Genomic DNA, 21680 nt, shown 5'->3' with positions numbered 1-21680 from the left:
AACAAAAGGGAAGGGACTACGACACACACGACCCAGCTGAGCCTCAGAAACGTTGGGCCGAGTGACAGAGGCCGGAGAGAGGCCGTGGAATCCCTTTACACGAAGTTCAAGAACAAGGAAAACCCACTTACTGTGGGAAAGATCAGAAAGGCAAAGGGGGAATATAGGGTTAGGGACAGACCGAGAAAGGCCCAGAGAACTTTCTGGAGTGGGGTAGAAGGTGCAAACACCCTGCATGGGTTCTGCGGGGCCTGGGTTCTGCGGACGTAAACTCCCAATAGATTCATCACATGCTAACTACGGCTCTGCGCATTTTACGACACGTAAACGCTGCGTCAACACGACGTCAGTCAGCATTCCCAGGACCAAAGTCCGATTCTTGCTCCAGTACCGGCAAACCTAAGGGCCTAGGAGGAGTGGCTGGCGGGGTGCGGCCTGCATGGGGGGGCGGAGCTGAAGACAGTGGCCTGGACTGGGAAACAGGCTCAACTCGTGACCCCTATGGGCACCTCACTACCTATCACCTCAGGCGGCACGTCCTGACAAAGGGGAGAGGTCCCCCCTCCCTGCAGGGCTGGGCGAGCACGCGCTCTGAGCAGCCTGCGCTCCCCCCCCCACCCCCACCCCCAACCCCGGCAGGGCACTGACCTCTGTGGATCACGGACAACTTGCTGTGCAGGTGTTCCAACGCCCTCACGACCTGCCGTTTGGAGCAGGAGGAGAGAAGACAAGGCTGCTGTTACTCCCCGTCCCGTCAAGCGCGACAGAGCAGCAAGACCCCCTCCCCGTGTCCACCTGTCTCCTTCCGCCATATGTGCACGCCAGCCCCCCCCCACCCCAGGCTCTGGCCCGCAGCCCAACGCTGACCCCAGTGTCGTGGCAATCTCGGTGCAGACACACCCGGCCTCCTGCTTCTCTCCCTCCCATGAGAGTGGGCCAGGCTCTCAGGCCCAAGCCTTTACCAGGGAAATGATGTACCCAAGACCCTGCAGAGGCCCAGGCCTGTGACCCCTCCAAGGGGCTGTCACTACCCCCTACCAGGCCCTTGGGTAAAACCCAGGCCTTCCGCAGCATCCCCGGCCCCTCTCCTTCAGCAGAGCCCAAGGCCGTATGCTTGAGCTATTCCCCTGAGGAAGACACAGTGGGGAAGCCTGGATGATTACCCCAAAGATCCTGACTCGGTAGTCTGGCACGGGTGTGTTTTATGTTCCCAGATGCGGTCAGGATTGAGAGCACCATATAACTGACTCCATTTCCTTTTTTCCTTTAGCTGCCAGGACGCTCAAGGCCAGCACTGCCACCCTCCTCTAGAAAGGTCTTACCTCAAAAGGCAAACACTCTGGATGCTAAGCTTCCCTCCAGTTTAGCTCGTACCTCTGTGAGCTGTCTCAGGGCATTTTTGGCATGACAAAGTTTTAAGTACTAAGTCCTTTTTTAAAAAATGGTGTAGAGGGGCGCCTGGGTGGCACAGCGGTTAAGCGTCTGCCTTCGGCTCAGAGCGTGATCCTGGCGTTCTGGGATCAAGCCCCACATCAGGCTCCTCCGCTGGGAGCCTGCTTCTTCCTCTCCCACTCCCCCTGCTTGTGTTCCCTCTCTCGCTGGCTGTCTCTATCTCTGTCGAATAAATAAATAAAATCTTTAAAAAAAAAAATGGTGTAGAAAGCTCAGGAGTGGGCACACAAAAGCTAGAAGCCCAAGATCTTTCAAATCTGTGTGGCTCTTGGAGCCCCAGGTTCTGGGGTCTCCTCAGCAAGAAGGCTCTGATCCAGGGTGGGAAAGTTGGGTCCCTGGAGGGCAGTCGCCCAGGTTCACAGCCCCACTGGGGACCCAGCTCTGCCCAAGCTAGCACCATGAGGCTGGGCTTTGCGCCTGCTGGCGCCGGGCTGGGGCCCCTGGCCAGGGACCTGGATCCCCCAACCTCTCCCAAGCCCAAGGTCACTTACAGACACAGCAATTTCCCCCAGGATGTCCTCTGGAATGGTCATGTTTTTATCGAGCACCTTCCGGTAGAACTTGTCCAGGGATGTGTCCATGAGCTCCATGCAGATCCACACATCTCCCTGCAAAGGACAGCTGGAGGTCAGCCCGGGTCGGCGCGAGGCAGTACGGGTGTCTGGACAGCCTGCCCTGGTGCCCTGTCGCACGTGCCTGCCTCCCCAGCTCTGCTCAGGCCTCCCCACAGACACATCTGCCTGCTCCCAGCCCCTCCTATTCTGCCCCCCAAAATCTTTCAACTTCTCCTTCTCCACCTTCCACACTTGTCTACACTAGTGGGTAACACACCTGCCAGCCTCACCCAGCTCTGTCGCCTCTGGTCTCCCCCATTTGATCCCCAAATCCCCCAGCTTCCAGAAAGAAGTGACTAAAACACATACCTAACTGTGTCCCTCCCAGTGGGGGCTTTCAGGCCCAGCTGCAGCTCAGCTCCAGGACCCAGCCCTACAGACCCTCCTAACCCCAGCCACTACGGCCCCCAACACACATGGGTCATCCTAAGCTCTAGCCCCGATGGATGGTTCCCTTCTCCTCCTGCAAAGCCCTGCCTCCCCCACTCCCAGCTCCCCCCACAAACTCTTATCTATCTCTCAGGACAGTCTTCTAGGAAGGGTGGGTATGGTGTCTCCCTGGGGCAGCCGCAGGCCCACGCGCCTCCCTGCCAGCTCTGACCCGGCGCGCAGTGAGACCCGGGTGTGTGTCGTGTCCCAGCAGCAAGGGGACGAGCAGCCTGCCCCCGGCACACGGCAGGTGCCGAGCCCGTCAGACAAGTGGACGGCGAGGCACTGACCCAGCACTGGGTCCACCGCACCCAGCCTGCCTGCGGACCTGGCAGATGCTCAGGGAGCAGCCAGCGGGGCCGTCCTTCGGCTGCAGCAAGCCACACTCCCTGGCATCACCCTTGATTTCTCGCTCACCCTTTCTCTCGTGCCCACAGACCACGAACTGGACCCTTGCACTCCTCCCTGGCCACCCCTGCTCGGAACCCCACCCTGCCAGCCTGGATGCCGGTGAAGCAAGCAGGTGGTCGCAGAGGCAGACTGAGTGCCAGGCTCTGGGTCACATCATTTTATCTTCATGCGACCTTGTGAGGTGGATACGATTACTGGCTTCATTTCACAGAGGAGGAAACCGAGGCAGGAAGCAGGGGAGCCAGGCCACCTGGGTCGTGGGACTGAGCCCTCGAGAACCCCACACGTGCTGTCTCACTCACTCGGTGCCTAGTACCTGGCACACGAGGGCGCTCAGCAAGCGTCTGCTGGGGGCCCAGAGTGAGCAACGCGGACAGCAGGCCAGGCGTGCAGAAGGAAGGTGGGGGTGGGGCAGCCCGTGCTCCCAGCCTGCAGCCCAGCCCCCACCCCTCCTGCCCACCAGGGCCGCACCTCTCTGAAGAGGGCCCCATAGAAGGTGACGGTGTAGAAGCAGTCGACCGTACGCATGTTGATGTCCAAGTCCATGAGCAGACGCTTCTGCTCCTGTGAGTTCACGGTGGCCCGGATCCGCTGCAGGACAGAGGTTACGGTTCAAGGGCCATGCGGCAGAGGGCGACCACCCCCATCCCCTGCAGGAGCTCCAAGGGCTCCCCGCAGGCTGTACCACAGGCTCAGCCTCATGCCTCCTCCAGGAAGCCTCCCACATGTCCGCAGCCCAGAGCTCCCTGGCTGGGCCGGGCTGGGACCCGGCGGGGCCCTGCTTACCTTGACGGCCATGATGGTGCCGCTCTGGGCATGCCGCACCTTCTCCACCACCCCATAGGCTCCGCGGCCCAGCTCGGAGATGGTCACCAGGTCATCGGCCTCCACCTCAAAGTTCTTGGGGGACAGAAAGAAGAGAGGCCACGAGTCAGGAGCTTGCCCTCGCACCTTGCTCGGTGGAGAGTGTGGGGGCAACAGCAGGAGGAAAAGGCCAATCAGTGAGATCTGAGCTCAAATCTTACACCAACCACCTTCTCCTGTGTGACCCGGGGCGAGTCACGCCACCTCTCGGATTCACACCGCTCTCCATCAAGCAGGCACTGCCCTAACAACCAAGGCTATTGGACGGCATAAATAAGACCGCCTATGAAATGCCCCCAGCTGGCACAGGGAGCTCAAGAGATGCCCTTTCCCTCTTGCCCCCACCCCATTCAGGTGGTGGGATGGAATCACTCATTCGCCCAGGACTTAGTGAGTCCCTACCACACGTGCGTTCTGCTTTAGGCACTAGAGACAGAGCACAGAACACAGGTCCTGTCCTCACAGTGAGCAGTGTGGCCCCAGCCCGCCTGCTCTCCCGCTTGCCCTCTGCGGTGCGGCAGACCAGAAATCTGGACGTCGCCCAGTGACAAGCATCGGGAGGGGGTGTGCCTGGGAGGGGCTGTCAGCCACGGAGAGGCCTCCACAGCAGGCTCTCTGCCTGTCAGCGAAGCGCGGTCCCTGGGCCAGGGTCGCAATCCCTGGGGAGGAAGCCACCCAGAGGTACGCGTGCGAGGCAGGTTCCCAGGTGCTGGTTCTGAGCACAGAGCTGGGAGCCCATGTTCGACACGCCATTCCCACAGGTGACGTGGGCACCAGCGGCCCCAGGACCCCAACTCTGAGATCAGGAAACTTCCTGCCAGCTCTGGCTCTCCAGGGCCCCGTGAGGCAGGCCAACTCTCCCCATTCCGGAGGAGAGGGTCTGAGAGTGCGCAGCCCAGGGCCACACAGCCACCGTCTGGGGAGTGAGGCTCCTCTCCAAAGCCCAGCTCTTTCCGCCATCCCCAGCCACCTCCCAGTGGCCCTACAGGGTCAGCAGGGGCCCACTTGTCAGGTGAAGACGCCGAGGTTCCGACACATGAAGGCCCCGCCCCAGGTGTGCAGGCGGCACCCACCCTGTCTCCGATGGTGATGAAGGTCCGGGAGTCCAGGTTCCGGGGGGGTCTGTGGGGAGGAAGCAGACCCTGTGAGCCTCAGACAGAAGCAGGGAGCAAGGCAGCCCGGCACAGCAGCCGGAGAGGTGTCCCATCCCCGGGAGGCAGCTTGAAGGAGGGGGCGCTCCTCAGGGTCCCTAGTCCCAGTCACTGAGCACCTGCTGTGCCAGATACAAGGCATGGTCACCCAGACATGGCCAGAGCCTCACCCTTCCATCTCTGAGATGGGCGAGAAGGGGACACAGAGCAGACATGGGATGCCTGCGAGCCCCAGGGGCCAGTTCGCAGGAGGTGTTACCCGGGACATGCTGCCCCCTGCCTGCTCCCCGCCCCAGGGCCCCCTCCGGGAAGCCTCTCCAGGCTGCGCCAGGGGAGAAACTGAGGTAGACTCACGTGGGGTTGGGTACGGGCGGCTTGGACAGGCAGGATATCCGTAAATCCTTCTTCCTTTTGGATTTCCCTAAAACGGAGAGAAGGTGAGGCACCTGGTCAATGCTCAGTCTATCAACATCCCCGGGGCACTCCCTAGGCTGGACAAACCTGGGGACAGAGATGACTCAGGCCCCCTGCCCTCAAGGGGCCCCGAGCACAGGTGCTGAGGGTCAGGGTGGGCAGTGCTCTGAGGGGGCCTGGAGTCTCTGGGTACCCAGAGGATGTTTCCAGCTCAAGCCCCACTGGCCCTCCTGGAAGCTGGCCTCAGGTCGTCACCACAACCGCCTGAGAGAAGACAGGGCCTCCAGAGAGTACCTCCAAGGACGGTCGCTCCATTGCAGATCTGCCCCCGTGGGGCAGACATCAGGCTACCACTGGACACCCCCCAAGGGAGTAGGGCCAGGTCCGAGCAGCCGAAGCGCTTCCAGGGTCTGTGCTCCCACCCCCTGCAGAAGGCCTGCGTCCTAAGTGCCTGGTAAGGGCTGAACTGTGTCCCTTGAACACCTACATGTTGAAGTCCTAAGCCCTGGTACCTCAGAGAGTCACCCTATTTGGAGCTGGGGTCTTTACAGAGATGATCAAGTTAAAATGAGGTCATGAGGGCGGGCTCTAATCCAGTAGGACTGGTGCCTTAGAAGAGGAGAAAGTCGGACACAGAGACAGATAGGCACAGATGGAAGACAACGTGAGGTGACATGGGGAAGACGGCCATCTGCAAGCCAGGCAGTCCCTAAGGAATCCAGAAGCTAGGGGGAGGCCTGGAAAGGGCCCCCCTCACAGCCTCGGAAGGAACCAGCCCGCCAGCACCTCGACGGGACTTCCGGCCTCCAGGACTCGAAGGCAGGAAGTTTCTGCGGAGCCCCAGCCTGTGGTGCTGGCAGACTGACCAGCCTCCTTCTCCCACTGGCGGCGCTGCCCTTGGTGAGGGGGAGGCCTCTGAGGCGGACAGAGCTCCTTTCAGGTCCCCGCTCTGCTGCCCACCCCTCTTCTGAGCTTCGCTTTCCTCATCAGTCACCTGGGAACGCAGAGGCCCATCTCGGGGGTGGCTGGGGAGTCACTGGCTGGAGCCTGGTGCCTATTTCTCTGCCACCCCCACCAAGCTCCCCCCTTGCTGGGAGCTTCTCCGTGTGGGGGGAGGGACTGGCCTGCTGCACTCCCCACGAGCTGAACAGGAACCAGAGGCTTCCCTGGGTTTCCCAGGGCCCAGCACATTCTCCATGCAAGAGGAAAACGGAAAAGCTGAAGTATACAGGTCAGTTCCTGAGGCCACTTCTGTGCTACCTCTGGGTCAGACTGAGTCACCACTGACCTCTGGCGGTGGGGCAGGGGGCCCTGGGCTGCAGGGCCCGAGGCCTGAGGAGGGCACTCGCCAGGCCAGTGTTGCTAATGCGGCACGTGACCTGTGACCTGCGGCAGCCTGAGCGAGTGCGCCTCCGACCCTCCCGCTGAGACCCGCCACGGTACCCTGCTCTCGGCCCCTCAAGTCCGCATCTCCGAAACGCACGCCGCCCTACGAAGCGGGCTCTCCTGCTGGCCGCTCAGCACAGGCTTGGCGCACGGGAGGCAGGCCTATGTCGTGGCCCACGAGTGGTCACCGCAGTTATTACCAGCCTCTCCACAGAGGGGAAAAAAAGCCACCCTATGTGACAAGAATTACGGGGAGCTCTTATTCTCCACTTGAAGCTTTTTGTAACCGGAAAGTAAAACATTTCATGTTCAAAATGAACAATCCAGGGGCGCCTGGGTGGCTCAGTGAAGCGTCTGCCTTCGGCTCAGGTGGTGATCCCAGGGTCCTGGGATCGAGCCCCGCGTTGGGCTCCTTGCTCAGCGGGGAGCCTGCATCTCCCTCTCCCTCTGCCCCTCCCCCTGCTTGTGCAGTCCCGCGCTCTCTCTCCCTCCCCCCTCTCTCTAATAAATAAATACCCGTCCTGCACTAACTGCTCTTGGCCCACCTCACCTTTCTCCGGCCCTGACCTGCACACCCATCTCCAACCCTGAGATCTGCACATGTCAGGAGACGGGCTCCCCCTCACCAGGCCTCAGTTTCCCTAACGGTAGAGGAAGCCTCTACTCCTGCGGCCGGGCCAGGTGGGGGAGGCACTCGGTAAACGGAGCTACCACTTGCTTCCCCTGGGCCTGTGGAGGGACTGACGTTGCTCCAAGCACATGGGCTGGGGGTTCAGAAGGAGGAGGCTCCTGGCCTTCTCACCCGCCAGCCCGTCAGGGTCACCAGGCCTGTGTCTGGAGTGACATGGGCTCTGTGGGGCAGCTCCCCAGCTGTCAGAGGGAGTGGGTGAGGCCTCAGGCCACCAGCCGCCGCCACTGTCTGCCATCCACGTCAGTGCTGGGCCCGGATGGCCAGGCAGCCCAGGGCTGCCCAGGTGTGGGCCCGATGTGACGACCGTCACCACAACAAACACAGGTTCACAGGCGGCCACCAGCAAACCACGGCAAGCCTGCCAGCCTCAGCCTGCAGGGCCTCTGGCACAGGCGGGCACAGTGCCAGGCATCTGTGTGTCCTCGGCCCTGTCCAGCCTCCCAGCAGTAGCACAGGCAGAGAACAAGGAAATTCCGCCACTGACGTACAGGACAAGACCGCGAAGAGAGGCACCCGGATTCCCACAACTCCTACCCCTGCCTGGTCCTGCTCTCATCTCCTCCTGCTCACCATTCCTTGAATAAGCTGCCTTCTTTTCCACCGCAGTGCCTTTGCACGTTCTGTTCCCTCTGCCTAGAACGTTCTTCCCTGCAACTCTGTCCTAACTGGTCTATGATCCTCACCTTTTGCCTAGTCAGAGAGGCTTTCCTGATCACTCCAGCTAAGCTCCCTTGTCCCTGGCTCTCCCTGGGTCCCGCTGGCTTTGCTCCTGTCACGTCGCACAAGTCATGGTTCTGTAGTTACTACCTCAGGGGCAGCTAGAAAACTGCTCATGAGCACTGACTCGAGTCAGGCAGCCTGGGTTCAAACTGCAGCTCTGCCACTTCCTAGCTGTGTGCCCTCAAGCGAGTGACTTAACCTCTCTGGGCAGCAGAGATCAATGGTAAAGTGAGGATAACGGACCCACAGTTAGCCTAGGTTATCAGGCGTGTCCTCCCAGGTTATCAGCGCCACGCTGCAGCGGTGCTGGACGGGCGAAGATCAGACTGAGCCATCTGGAAACCCGCAGGACCCCAAATAACAGAAGGCCCTCGGCCCCACACAGCCACTCTGTACCTGTTGTACCAAGGGGGTCAGAGAAAAGGTGCAGCTTGACCAAGGTGACACAGTGAGAGTCTGGTAGGGCGCAGACATGAAGACGGGCCTGTTTAGCTCCAATGACCAAACATCAACAGAAAGCCTGAGAGAGGGGTCTCCCCACCCCCTGCGTCGCCCCTGCCCTGAGGCCTTAGGGAGATTCTAAATAGACTGGACTGTACCACCTGCTCTCAGGGTCCGTCCACAGTGGGAGGGGGAGGGGTGGAACATCACTCACCATGGACCCTGCTGGGGCCTCCACTCACCCACACACGGTCACGTTTAGTCACAACCCCGGATTCCCAACGACAAAAGCAACACCGGCTGCTCCTGATTTATTACTCCCACCGCTTACCCTTGAGGTATTTTGGGTGCTTCCTGAGCTTTCCAATTCCAACCGGGGAAGTCTTAGGCCCTGAGCGTCGGGCCCGCCACAGATGTGGCAGGCCACACGGCCCAAGGCTGCCCGTGTCCCCTCCCAGCCCCTGCCCACTTAGCTTGTCACCTCTATCCTATGTGGGTCCCTTAGAGAAAGACCACCCGGGCTAACCTCCTCCCACTGTGCGGGGAGCTGAGAGCTGATGTTTGATGGCTCCATGCGCCAAGCCCATGCCCCCACCTGAGAGTCACGATCTCCACTCACTGCAGACATCACACCGGCCCCAGCTACTGCTCCGTGGGCGAGTCCAGATGAAGCACTCGGAGCACCCAGGTCACAGCACCACTGACGCTCCAAGACATTAAGCAGGAATGGCAGAGCCAGGCACTCAGTCCCACCTATGTCTGAGGCTGGAGTCTCGACCCCCTGGTACCCCTCTGTGAAGAGGCCACTGAGGAGCTTTCGGGGGCCACCACCAAGTGTTGGCAGGGAGCGAGGACACACCTGGCTCCCCCAGGCAGGGGACCAGTTGGATCCGTGGCGCTGTGGCGCCCTGTCCCTAAGGTCCCAGAATAGATGAAGGGCTCTCTCGTCTACTGAGCATCCATACGTGTGGCCAAGCGCGCCGTGTGCTCTGTCCCACAGGTGGGAGACAGGTGATGCCGCAAGGGGCCACTCAACCCCAAGGCCCTGCCCTCTCTCCTGCGGTGTGCTGGCCACCTGGGCAGGCCCTGGCCTCTGAGGCCCTCGGCTCCTGCCCCTTCCCTCCACCTCTCAGGGCCTTCCTCATCCGCAGAGCAGGTGGGGAGGACTGCGCCTGCCACCTCGCAGCGCCCGTCCCTTCTGCAACGAGCAGACGGGACCCTGCCCAGTTAAGCTCCAACGGCGGACACGCGGCAATGTCTGTTGGGGGGGGGGGGCGCCACCAGTATCTCATGCGTAGAGGCCGAGATACTGCTCCAGAACTCACAGTGCACGCCCAGCCACGATGACCGAGAAGGACCCAGCCCAAAATGGCAACCGCGCCAGCGCCGAACCTGGGGCTGATGGGACGCACAGGCCCACAAGCGAACAGCAAACTAACAACAAAACCCACACGTGTAATGTGTACACAGAACGCCAAGCATGCTAAGGGCCCTAAGAATAAAGGAAGCTGGGGACAGGTACAAGGTGGGATTTGACCTGACGCTGACACACGGCGGGCGAGAAGGAGGAGTGCTCTAGAGCCAAGAGGGCCAGGCACGGCACACAACTGCACAGGATCCGGTCCGAGGAGACAGAGGGAAGGGGGAGAGCGCGGCGGGTGTGGGGAGAGAGGCCGGCTCTCACCTGGGTGCAGGACCCAGAGGGCGATGTGAGTCGGGCCCCTGGTGCCGGTAGTTGGGAGCTCACAGGGCCGCCAGCGTGACGCAACCCAGCACTACCCAAACCCACCTAAGGAACTCATCCCTAACGGACCAGTCCCACAGGAGAAAAAGAAGAGCGAGCCGCCAACATTTGCTGAGCGCCTGTTGTGTGCCTGGCCCGTGCTAAGCATCACCACATCTCACTGGATCCCTTCGGCAGCAACCCCAAGAGGCAGGGGTGAACAGGTCTCCATTTTCCAGGTGAGGGCACTGAGGCCCAGGGTGTGTAAAATCGAGAGACTGGCCCAGGGAACTGGCAAGGATCTCGCGGGCCCCTGGGCAGGATGACGGGCTGAGCTCTATGCAGGAGAAGCACAGATTTTGTGAGACAGAGAACGATGGTCTGTTTACAGAGGAGTCCAAGGAGCAAGAAACTGCCTTTCTACCCCTCTGAGATTTTCCTAACCACACTCAGTGTCAGCTGGTTAAATATAAGTAATTGAAACAAAAGAATAAAAAAGAAAGAACACCTGCATAAATCTGTGTCCCGGGTTGCTGTGCGTCTGGGCCTCGGGCGCCTCCTCCAAGTGAAAGGGGGAGCCGGGCTCGCTGGTGTCCCTCCTGGGGGCCCTCAGCAGGAGGACTTGCTCACAACCAGACGGTGCCCCAGAAACAGCCCAGTGCAGACACTGGGGCCAGGGACCTGGACACCTGTGCAGGGTCACGTGCCAGCACTCGAACACAGACCCCAACTTCCCAGGCCCCCAGATCCTGGCTCCGCACGCCTCACCCGCAGCCACAAGAGCATCTCCCAAGCCACCGGGGCAGAAGCCGATAGACGGTGAGCGCAGAAGGACAGGCCGGGCCACCAGGGGACTGGAGCTGCTGAGCTGCTGTGTGACTGTGGGCAAGCCACACCCCCCTCCCTGAGCCCATTTCCTCCCCTGCTGTTCTGGCCAGTGCAATGGCCTTGACCTCCAGGTCACGGTGAGGACTAGTCAGGGGTTGTTAAGACAGACCTGGGACTGGGGCGCCTGGGTGGCTCAGTCGGTTAAGCAGCTGCCTTCGGCTCAGGTCATGACCCCAGAGTCCCAGGATCGAGTCCCACGTCAAGCTCCCTGCTAGGCGGGGAGCGTTCTTCTCCCTCTTCCTCTGCCGCTCTCTCTGCTTGTTCTCTCTCTCTCTCAAATAAAATATTAAAAAAAAAAAAAAAACCACAACAGACCTGGGACAGACCTGTATGACCTTGGGCAAGTCACTCCCCCCTCTAGGCCGGTATACTTGTAAAACTCAGGGATGGCAACACACCCGTGTTGCTGGGTAACCATGACAGCTGAATGAGACAGTGCGCATAAAATGTCTGCTACAACACGGGTCGGATCAGTGGCCACCCTGGTCCAAACGCCCTCAGTCGTCGAGGTGGGCCCCAGACTGCCAAGTAAGCCCCCGGACTGCAGAGTCCGGGCTTCAAGAGCCTATGACGACGGAGGGACATTCCCGGAGTGACACCTAACCTTCCCAGGGCCTCGGGGAGACGGGACACTCCTCTTGCTCCGGCTCGTGAGCTGAGCTCCCACAGGTCTCCACTTGGGGCCACTGTGAGGTCACCCAGGCCACCAGAAGGCACTGCCTGGCCGCATGCTCCTGCCCCTGCAACATGGTAAAAGCACCTTCACTTAACAAAGGCCAGTCTTGCTTTTATTACCATTTGCATCAAAATAAAATCTTACAGAACACGGGGTCGATGGGGAGAAGAGCTACAACAGTATTCTCGGTGGTAAAAACGCCAGAACCTAGCTCAGGGTCCAATTCAGCACTGAAGGGCACCTAAGGTGTCCCTGAATTTGAGAGGTCTCATCACTCCTCACTCTCAACGGCAGCCTGAGAGGTGTTTTCTTTCATTCCCTTCGCTCAGATGAGAACACTCAGGCCCAGGAGGCCACAAAGGGACTTGGGCCAGAGCTGGGCCTAGAAGCAGCCCCTCCCACCGGAAGTGCCCACAGGCTCCCCCAGCAAGGGTCCCCTCGCACCACCCTGGCAGTCGGTCTAGGGCAGGCTGGACCACTAGTAGGAAGGCAGGGGTACCGCAGAAGGCCAAGACACAGACACGCTGAAGGACGGGGAGGGCAGGGAACGTGCCCCCCGCCCCGCACCCACGGCAGTCTCGGGCAGGCCTCCGACCACCACCAAGGACGGGGCACCTACTTAGTGGGCGCACAGAAATGCTCGTCAGCCCTCTACGTGCTTCCTGAGAGTACCCAAACATCTCCCCTGACATCCAAGGCCCTTCACTGGTCACCTCCCAGCCACTGGCCTACACAATCCTTAGGACGCACCTTGGAAGCCGGTGGCATCAGCACAGTGACGCGGAGGAGGAAAGTCAGAGCTGTCAGGTTCCAGCTACGCAGGCCCGGCACCGCACAGCTTGGGCCCGGGAGTTTCAGACCCGCTTAAAGCAACAAGAACAGCTGCGAACACTCAGCTACACGAACTCTGAGCCGGCCCCCTACCCAGCACTTCCAAACACCAATGCACTGAATCCTCGCCACGACCCTGCCACGTAGGTTCTAGGATCGTCCCCGTGATACAGACTGAGGCCACACAGCTCGTGAGTGGGGGAGACGGGCGCAAACCCAGCCAGCTGACTGCAGCCTCTCGCCACCACCACACAGCCGCGTAGGCCCCATCCTGAAGGATGGTGAGCTTAACTCTGCCCCTCGTACGTTAGAACTCAAGTTCAAAAAATAATAAAGAAGTGATTAATCCAGGGGCGCCTGGGGCTCAGTCACTGAGGCATCTGCCTTCGGCTCAGGTCACGATCCTGGGGTCCTGGGATCGAGTCCTGCATCGGGCTCCCTGCTCAGCGGGGAGTTTGCTTTTCCCTCTCCCTCTGCTGCTCTCCCCCCCCCCATAAAATCTTAATAAAAAAATGATTAATACAAAAGTCAGGACCGTTGTTAGGGAGGTACAATCCTGGGGGGGACTTTGGGGTACAGTAACGTTCAATTTCTTTAGCTGGGTATTGGGTACACAGATTTGATTTTATTTTTATTCATTAAAATACAGAGGTACGTTTTATATATCCTTTTGGTGTCTGTGATATAGTTACAATTTAAATGTTTAAAAGGAAAGGAAGGCCCCACCTGCCAGGGTGGGGCTCAGCCAGGAGGCATTAACAGGGCCAGTGCAGAGCCGCCCAGGAGCAGGGCACCAGCCGGGAGAAGGACAGAGAAGCCACGACGGCCCCTGGAATGCCAGCTCAGCCGTGACATCCCAGAAAGGGACCCTCGGGGCAGGGAGAGGGTGACAGGAACCTTTCGGGGGAAAGAGGGGATAAAAGCCCCTCAGGGTGAGCCTGGTGACCCTCCTCCGAGTTGGATACAGCCCCCAGGCTTGGGGTCTGTGAGCTGCAGAGGGGCCCACCAGGCTGCCACTGCCCAGCCCTGAATGTTCTTCGTGACTTTTATATGAAGCTTTTTGGGGTTTCCATGGTCAGTGCTAGGGAGGGCATCTACAGAAGCAGCTGGGCAAGCCAGCCTGACTCATGTGGGCCATGCCGAGAAGGCAGGCCGAGGAGAGGCACGGACAGTCCCCAGAGGGCTGCAGGCTGGAACATCAGGAGCTGAGCTCAGGGCAGGCCCGCCGCATCGCCCCGTCTGGCAGGGCTGGGCTCTCCGCATGGCATCTTCTGTGCTGCCCCCCAGCGTTCTTCCTCTGGGACGGAACAGTGACACACAGCACCCCTCCTGAGACCCTGACAACACTCCACATGGCCGCCAAGGCCCTGCACCCAGCCAGGCCCTGCATCCCAACTGCTCCCCCTCCTCTTGGCCCCCCATCCACTGACACGCCTGACCTTGGATCTGGACTCTCAGAGCCACGACTCCCGAGGCCTCCTCCTGCTCCTCAGATGGAGCTCTTTGAGAGTCAGGGTGCCCTCGCTTGCCCCTGTATCCCCACAGCCAGCACCGTGCCTGGCACCGATGAAGTTCTACCAACTGAGAGGCTGGCCCATCCTCCCGATCCCCTGCCCACACTTCCCTGTGCTCAGGGGAGGCAGACCTGCAAAAAGAGGCCAGCCGCAGTGCTCTCTGTTGCCCACAGCCCCCCCCCAGGAAGGTCCAAGAGGCAATGGGAGGCCCCAGCTCCAGCCTGGGGACCAGTGGGGAAAGAGCCTGGTACATCCTAGCTGGCATTACAGGACCCTGCAGCCAGAGTCCTCGTGTCGTGGGGCTTACGAGCCCATCTCCAGAGGTCAGGGTTCTACTTACTCACCATCACCAAATAGCAGCCATGACCATAACAAGAACACAACAACAGATGCCGCTCATTACACAGATACTGGCTCCAGTCTCTACCTGCAAGGCAGGAGTGTTTACTCCCACGTTACAGAAAAGGAGACTGAGGGTCAGAGAGAGCACGAGAGGAAGTCAGGAAGCGGTGAAGTGAGTCAAAATTTGAACACAGGCCTGTCTACCCCCTGAGCCCAGGCTCTGCACCTCCTTCCTGTCTGGCTGAGGTTCTTTGGGGACTGAGGACAGTCTTACTGGCCCACTACCTAACACTTAGCAAGACCGGAATGAGGCTGTCTGCATCCATCCTTGTGGCTGCCAGCAAGACAGGCAGGAAAGGTCCCGCTTCCCAGTCTGCAGGTGAGGAAACTGAGGCCTCTCCTCGGAAAGGTGGGCCTAGCCCAGGGCACTGAAATCACCTACAGAGTGCAGTGAATGTAACTTTGCCAATACACACAGCAGAAGACCCTGGCCAGAAATCTGACCGTGGTTACCTCTCCACACCGGGAGCTCAGGCCAACCCCATACGACCACTCCTCCCCAGCCTCCCAGAGTCCCCAGCAGTCCATCCGAGCCCAAGGATTCCCTGGGCCAAGGGCGGTGAACAGCCGCCACCACCTGCTTCTGGTCCATGAGCAAGAGGAAGCAGGGTCCTTGCCTAACAGAGGAAGTTCCTGGGCGGGGCGGGAACGGAGCCAGGCGGGCCTGCCCAAAGGTCCCAGCCTAATCTGAGGTCCAGGAAAGGGGCCACCTCTGATGCCCATCTCAGGGCTAGATGCTGACCTGCAAGGCCGGGGCTCACAGCCCCCCTCCCAGCCCACCAGCCAGCAGGCATCGCCCCTTTAAGCAGCAGCCAGTTGGGCTGGCATGCCCGGCGGGTGAGTCAGCACCCAGTGCCCGCTGACTCACCCACCGGAAGCCTCCCGCTGCCCCAGCCTTCTCCCCACACAGGCAACTGAGAACTTTGCTCCTTTCAGGCCTGGAGCCATGGGCTGGCTGATAGAGAGTTTCCTGTGCGTCACACCAGGGGTGGGGGAAGTCCCCAAGGTGTCACCCTCCAGTCTTTCCGACAGCAGGGACGGGACAGGACGGGGGGTTGGTGGGGGGGACAGCAGCCATGGCTGGCAGGGCCAGGACACAGACAGTGCTCCTAAAGCCTCAGTTGTCCCCACTGGGCAGCCTGGAGCCATGTGAAGATCAACCATGACACGCCTGCATGGGCGGCACTCACAGTGCAGCGGGGCGGTGACAGGATGCATATGGTATCCCCAAGGACAAATGTGGCTTGAAGCAGCAGACCCACCATGCCAAGCAAAGGTGCCCCTGACCACTGGCCCCCACGCCAGCCGCCCTTGGCCTCTGACTCCAGCCAAGGATGGCATGTGGGCAAGGAGGCTGGGGAAAACCAGCAGGGCTGTGGGACCTGGGGCCTCATGCACTCCCGGAAAACTCCCCAGGCCTGTGGCACAGAGGATGGAGCAGCGCACCAGCTGCGAGGCAGGAAGCTCAAAGGTAAAGCTCCCTTAAGGTCAAGTGCCAACCACGCCCTGTTTTGTTCAAATTCCTCTGAGAAGGTGGAGAAGAGCACAATGCTGGAGGGCCCTGTGCCCAGGATGGGGCGGGCACAGGTGAGAATCCCAGCTCTATGGACTCAGTCCAGCCACTCCTCCTGTCTGGCCCCAGTTCTGTCATCTGTCAAATGGGTCAGACTGCAGTGAATATAAAATGTGCCAACTGTAAAGGGCTGTGCACACAAGAGGCATCACCTCTGGCTCAGTCCCTGCTCAGGGACTGCAGACTAGACAAAGGCATAATGGAGTGTCCCACCAGCTGGGACGGCGAGGTGGGGAAGGGGGGTCCCCACCAGCTCAGTTCAAGCATCCAGCACAGGAATGGGACATAAAGGAGCACTGAGGAGACCTTTGGAGAGACACAGTCATGGACAGAGCCCTAGCTGCACCTGTCACAACTGTATGACCTCACGCAAGGCACTAACTACCTCCGAGCCTCAATTTCCTCATCTATAAATGGGGCTGTGAGGAATAAATGGGAGAGTACATGGAACACGAAAAAAAGCTTGGTAAGTGGCAACTCAGGATTTTTGGCGAGGGAGTATTATGGCTCCCCACCATATCCTTCCACAGACCCCCGAAGAGGCTGACAAGGTCCCTGAGCCTTGCAGAGGCTCCTGACCCTCCATCTAACCCACCCAGGATCATCTATTACCTGGACCCACAAACTGGAAATTCATCTTGGTTCTCTCTCTGCAGAGAGGCTCAGAGAGGGCAACACCAGGACTCAAGTCACACAGCACATGGAATTAAACAGTGCCTCCGCAAATTCCCTTTTCCCTCCACACCTGTGACCCCTCTCCCTTCACAACTTTACAACTTCAACTTTTATTGTGATGAGGCACTGCCTGCCTGGAAAAGCTGAAAGAGCATTCAAAGACAAACACTGCTTCCAACCTCTTCGTTCTGCCTATGAAAACACTGTGGCCCCGAGAAGCTGAGGGACCTGCCCTAAGTCCCACAGCACAGACCAAGCCAGGCACAGACCCCAAGCCAGACAAAAGAAGGGTCTGATTTCCTGGTTCTCCAGAATGGAGAAGCGTATGATTTCCCGGTTCCCAAGCTCCACGAGGTCTGTGCAGTCCAAGTCCCTCCCCAGCCGCCTCCCCCCTCGAGTGCCTCCTGAGTTACTCACCGTGGTTGGGCAATGGTCAGGGATCCGGCCTCCCACTTACGTAAGACGTAATTACCCTGCCCACCGGGCCGGCCGGGCTCTGGCCCAGAGCCACCGCCGTGGCTGGCAGCAGGGGCAGAGATGCACCCACACCATGCCCAGGACCCCACAGGCCCTCCTGCTGCCCCGGCCCCTCTGGGGAAAGAGAGGCATGATCCACCCCCGAGAAGAGCCCCACTGAGTGCCCTCTGTTCCCTTTCTCCACCTCACTCTGCAGCTGCAACCCAAACAGAGGCAAGGCCTTGACCCCACTTGGCTGAGGCCTTCCCAACAAGGAAAGCGGTAACGAGGTGTGGGCAGCTGTCCCTGCCTGAGCACCTACTGTGTGCCAGGTGCCATGCGGCGCTCTTCACCTCCTCCCCTGTGCTCGCTTGAAACTCCTTCGTATTTGCTACTTCATATCAGACCCAGAAATCCACGCAAGGTACGCGGGATTACTCCCATTTTACAGATAAGGAAACTGAGGCCCAGAGATACTCCTGCTGCTGGGCTGAGGCAGCAGCAGGTTTAGAGAGCCGGGAGGCAGCCCATTCATTACAGCTATGTCCGGTTTGGAAATCTCACACAGCCTAGCCTGCCGAGGCCCTGACATGCCAAAAACATCCTTTCCTCTTCCCTGCGCACACACACACACACACACACACACGCACAAAAATCCCCCTTTCACCCTCCAAGTTTCACCCCCTCCCCCTGCCCCGCATGACAAATCCTGCTGCCTTGCCGCCACAGCCGCCACCTCACAAAAATTTCCAGGAAGGCAAGCTACTTGGAGAAGACAAGAGCGAGCCCATTGCACAGCCAGCACCCTGGCCTAGCGGCTGGCCTAGGACCCAGAGGCAGCAGGGACAAGCCCGGTATGGATCAACCCTGGAGACACAGGGGAGCAGAAGAGGGTGAGCTCCCCAAGTGCAGAGAGAAGCTTGCAAGTCAAGACAAGGAGGAGCTGGGGGTGGGGGGGGGGACTGTGTGTTAGGATGTGGGGGAGGCCAGGAGAGGTTCCTCGGAGACAAGGCTGCAGGGCTGCAAGCGGCCAGGGATGGGGCAATGAGGGGCCTACAAGGATGGAGAGAGTTGGGGGGAGAGGAGTGAGTTCTCAGCTGGAGTGTAGCCAGGGCACCCACATGGGGCGGGGGGAGTTTACAGTGAGATTCCCCAGCAGGGCAGCACTGCTGGGGCTCAGACGGGGAGTCCTTTAAATCCCAGCGTGGATCCAGCCCTGGGACCAGGGAGTGCAAGCGGGGGCTGGGTGCAGGATCAGAGTGAATCCCACCTGGATCCAGCTGAGGGACCCAGATTGGGAGAATGCCTGCTCTGGGTGCAGTTAAGGCCTACAAGAGGAGATCAGAGTGAGGTTTCTGACCTGGAGCGGGGTCATCAGAACGAGATCCCAGCCTGAGTTCGGGCCTGAGTGCCGTCCCAAGGCCTAAACTGGGGGTCCAGGTGAGGTCTAGGCTGAGACCGAGACCCGAATAGGGAGGCATTCTAGGCCGGAATGCCGCCTGGGTCCGGGACGGACAGGAACGGGATCACACAGACGTCGGGGTTCGCAGTCCGGGCCCGACTGGGCGCGGGGGGCAAGCCCCGCTCCCTCCCAGGCGTTCCTACCTTTGGTCTGGGGCATGCTGGCCGGCTGACTGGAGTCGGGCGACTCCATGGTGCAGGCGGGTCCAGGGGCGGCGGCAGGAACTAATCTAGAGGGCGGCGGGCTCTACCCGGGCGGAGTGCGCTCATGGCTGCGGGCAGGGGGCCCGGGCGCGGCGGAGGAGCAGAGGCGGCGGCAGCAAGTACGCGTCCGCGACGGGCGGTGCCGGAGCCAGACTGGGCAGCGCCGCGGGGGCCCCGGCCGGACGGCGCCGACGTAAGCCCCGCCCCTGCACGCCGATTGGCCCGTCCGTCTCCAGGGCCCGTCCCCTGCCTATCAAACGCCGGCCTGCCCTGCCTGTCAAGCACAGGCCTCGCCCCTGCTGGCCCCAAATCCGGCTCCTCCCACTGTCTGTCAAACCCCGCCTTCCACCCGGGAAACCCGGGCGACTCAGGCTCGGTCTCCCCCCCGCTAGGCTAGAGCCGGGTCCCTCCCGCTGCCTGTCAAGACGCAGGCTCCGCCCACCGGCCGGGACTCGCCGAGCCCGCCTCGCGCCTGTCAGGCACTAGGCCCCGCCCCCGCGCTCTCCCCGCGCTCTCCCCGCGCCGCCGCGCCCCTCCCGAGCGCTCGGTGGGCCCGCCTGGGGTGCGTAACCTGGGAAAATCCCCAGGTATCCTCGGGTGGCGGGAGCGGGAAGGCGGGGTGCAGTGGCCGGGTTAAAGTGCGCCCCCGGGGCGAGACCTGGGTTCAGATCCCTACTTGGCTACTTTCCAGAGGCGGTGACCTTGGGCCAGTCTGGTAACCCCTGAGCCTCAGTTTTCACCTGCGTGAAAAAGCGACCGTAACGGCCCTGCCTGATCGGGAGCACGAGATCGGGAGTCGGGCTTTGGCAGGCCGTCAATCCTGGTTGACCGAAGGTTGCGAAGGGCTTAAGCACAATGCCCGGCGTGCGCGCGTTTGTTCCCTGTCTCTGCAAACATCCACCGAGCGCACGCCACCGCCGTGGGTCGGGCACCGGGGAACGGATGGGCTACAGGACTGAACTTTGTGCTTCCTAGTGAGACGTCGGTACACGTAGCGTTAGTGGTTGTGTCTTTGCCGCCCTCCTCTACACGGTGAAAGTGAGTCTTGGGGGGAGTACGGTGGGCCTTTGGTTCTCTGCTCTTGGGGCCTCGTCTGTGTATACAGACTGTGCTGTGTGTAATGGCCACAGAGGCCGGTCCTCCCTTCTGCTCCCACGTGGAGCTAGGGGGATTTTAGGAGCCACTGACCAATCTGGCCCGGGGATCAGGTGACTCAGATGGAAAGCTACGGACTAGTGAGGGCGGGAAGTTCCTGGCAAAGGTCAAGGGGTCAGCCCCTCGCCTCTGGGCAGGCATGAGTATGCGGCCTCCCTGGGACCTCACGTGAGGGAAGCAGATTCCACCACCTGCTAGAAATGCTTGGAGCGGGCAGCTGACCTTTGCTTGCCCGTTTGTAAAAAGGGGTGATCCCTGCAGGGCCCCACCCACACAATGATGGAGAGGGCCCGATTAGATAAGGAAGGGGTATGTTATTTATATTATCATTATTCTCTTCCTGCGTCTCTTGCTCACCCTTTCTGGGCAGTGGGTGGAAAGTCATCATCTATGGACTCAGACAGGTATGGGTTCAAATGCCAGCTCTGTCACCTAGTAGCAGTCATGGAGCAGCTCCATGCCTCAGTTTACTGACCTGTCCCACGGGGACAATGAGACCTCTCTGAAATTGGTTCATGAACGTGGGCTTGGAAGTGCCTGGCTTAGGGCCTGGCACTTCCTAAATGCCCGGGAAATATTTGTAAATACACTGCGGGCTACCTCCTCCAGGAAGCCATCTCAGCCTTACCACTCCTGGGTGTGCAGAGTGCTCTGTTCCCAATGGGTCATGTGACCCTGGGCTAGTCATTTCACCTCAGGACCTGCTGCTTATCCATCTGTAAAATGGGCATCCAGCAGCAGCTACATCCCTACCAGGAATGTAATCCTGGTCCCACAGGTTTTCTAGGCTCAGGCTCCTGCCATCCGCTCAGACTCGCATGCTTCCGATGAGCCCCCTCACCCTCTCCGTTCCTTGCTATGTTCGAAGGTCTCAGTGCTGCTCCTTGAACATGCCAATACCCACCTGCCTCGGGCCCTCCGCCCTCACCGTTTCCTCTGCCTGGAACCCCTTTCCTACCAGGATTCCTGTGGTGGTTCCCTTCCAGCCTGCAGGCCTCCACTTAAATGAACTCCTCTAAAAGGCGTTCCTGGTCATGTCCCCATATCAGTTTTAATTCCCAGCCCAGAACTCATGCCACTGATGCCTTTCCTATTTGCTCTGTTTTTTATCCAGCTCTCCCTCTGGACCGTCACCCCTTGCTGGGCAGGCATCTTGCCAACTCATTCCCTGCCGCAGTCCTGGTGCACAGCCCAGGGCCTGGTGCATAGTAGGTGCCTAATAAGTACTTGAGGAATGAACAAAGGAAGGATGAAAAGCATGCCACAGATATCGATGAAGTGACTCTAGTCCCGTGCCAGCCTCCCGGGCACCCATATGACTCAGGCCAGGCCCTTTGGTTGGAGGAGCTGACGGTTAGTCAGGGAGCCTGACAGACAGCCCAAGAATCACAAAACTCCATGCACGGTGCTATAAATAGATTCATGAGCAAGAGTCTCAGGAAGGCGCCAGACACCACCTGGGTGAGGTCAGGGAAGGCTCCTCAGAGGAAGTGACTTTGAGACCGGACCTTGAAGAATCAATAGGAGCTTGTCTGGCAGAAAAATGTAG

General features: G+C 60.0%; 1 protein-coding gene across 2 annotated transcripts in view; it reads right to left on the bottom strand.

The window, feature by feature from the left end:
• The window catches only part of MAP2K3 (mitogen-activated protein kinase kinase 3), a 28139-nt gene extending 8988 nt beyond the window's left edge, over positions 1-19151 (bottom strand). For both annotated transcript variants that reach the window (XR_567181.2, XM_008685944.2), the window contains exons 1-7: positions 18917-19151; positions 5276-5342; positions 4844-4892; positions 3693-3806; positions 3378-3497; positions 1944-2060; positions 649-700 (exon numbers count right to left, since the gene is read on the bottom strand). Coding sequence is in view for 1 of the 2 variants with exons in the window: in XM_008685944.2 (XP_008684166.1) it covers positions 649-700; positions 1944-2060; positions 3378-3497; positions 3693-3806; positions 4844-4892; positions 5276-5342; positions 18917-18965 (568 nt within the window). In the remaining variant the exon portion in view is untranslated. The remainder of the gene's footprint in view (positions 1-648; positions 701-1943; positions 2061-3377; positions 3498-3692; positions 3807-4843; positions 4893-5275; positions 5343-18916) is intronic.
• Positions 19152-21680: the final 2529 nt, after the last annotated feature.

Source organism: Ursus maritimus, unplaced genomic scaffold (genome assembly GCF_017311325.1).
Source record: "Ursus maritimus isolate PB19 unplaced genomic scaffold, ASM1731132v1 scaffold_14, whole genome shotgun sequence".
Taxonomy (NCBI): domain Eukaryota; kingdom Metazoa; phylum Chordata; class Mammalia; order Carnivora; family Ursidae; genus Ursus; species Ursus maritimus.
The sequence above is the reverse complement of the archived record's forward strand: the minus strand, read 5'-3'. Positions and strand labels throughout refer to the sequence as shown.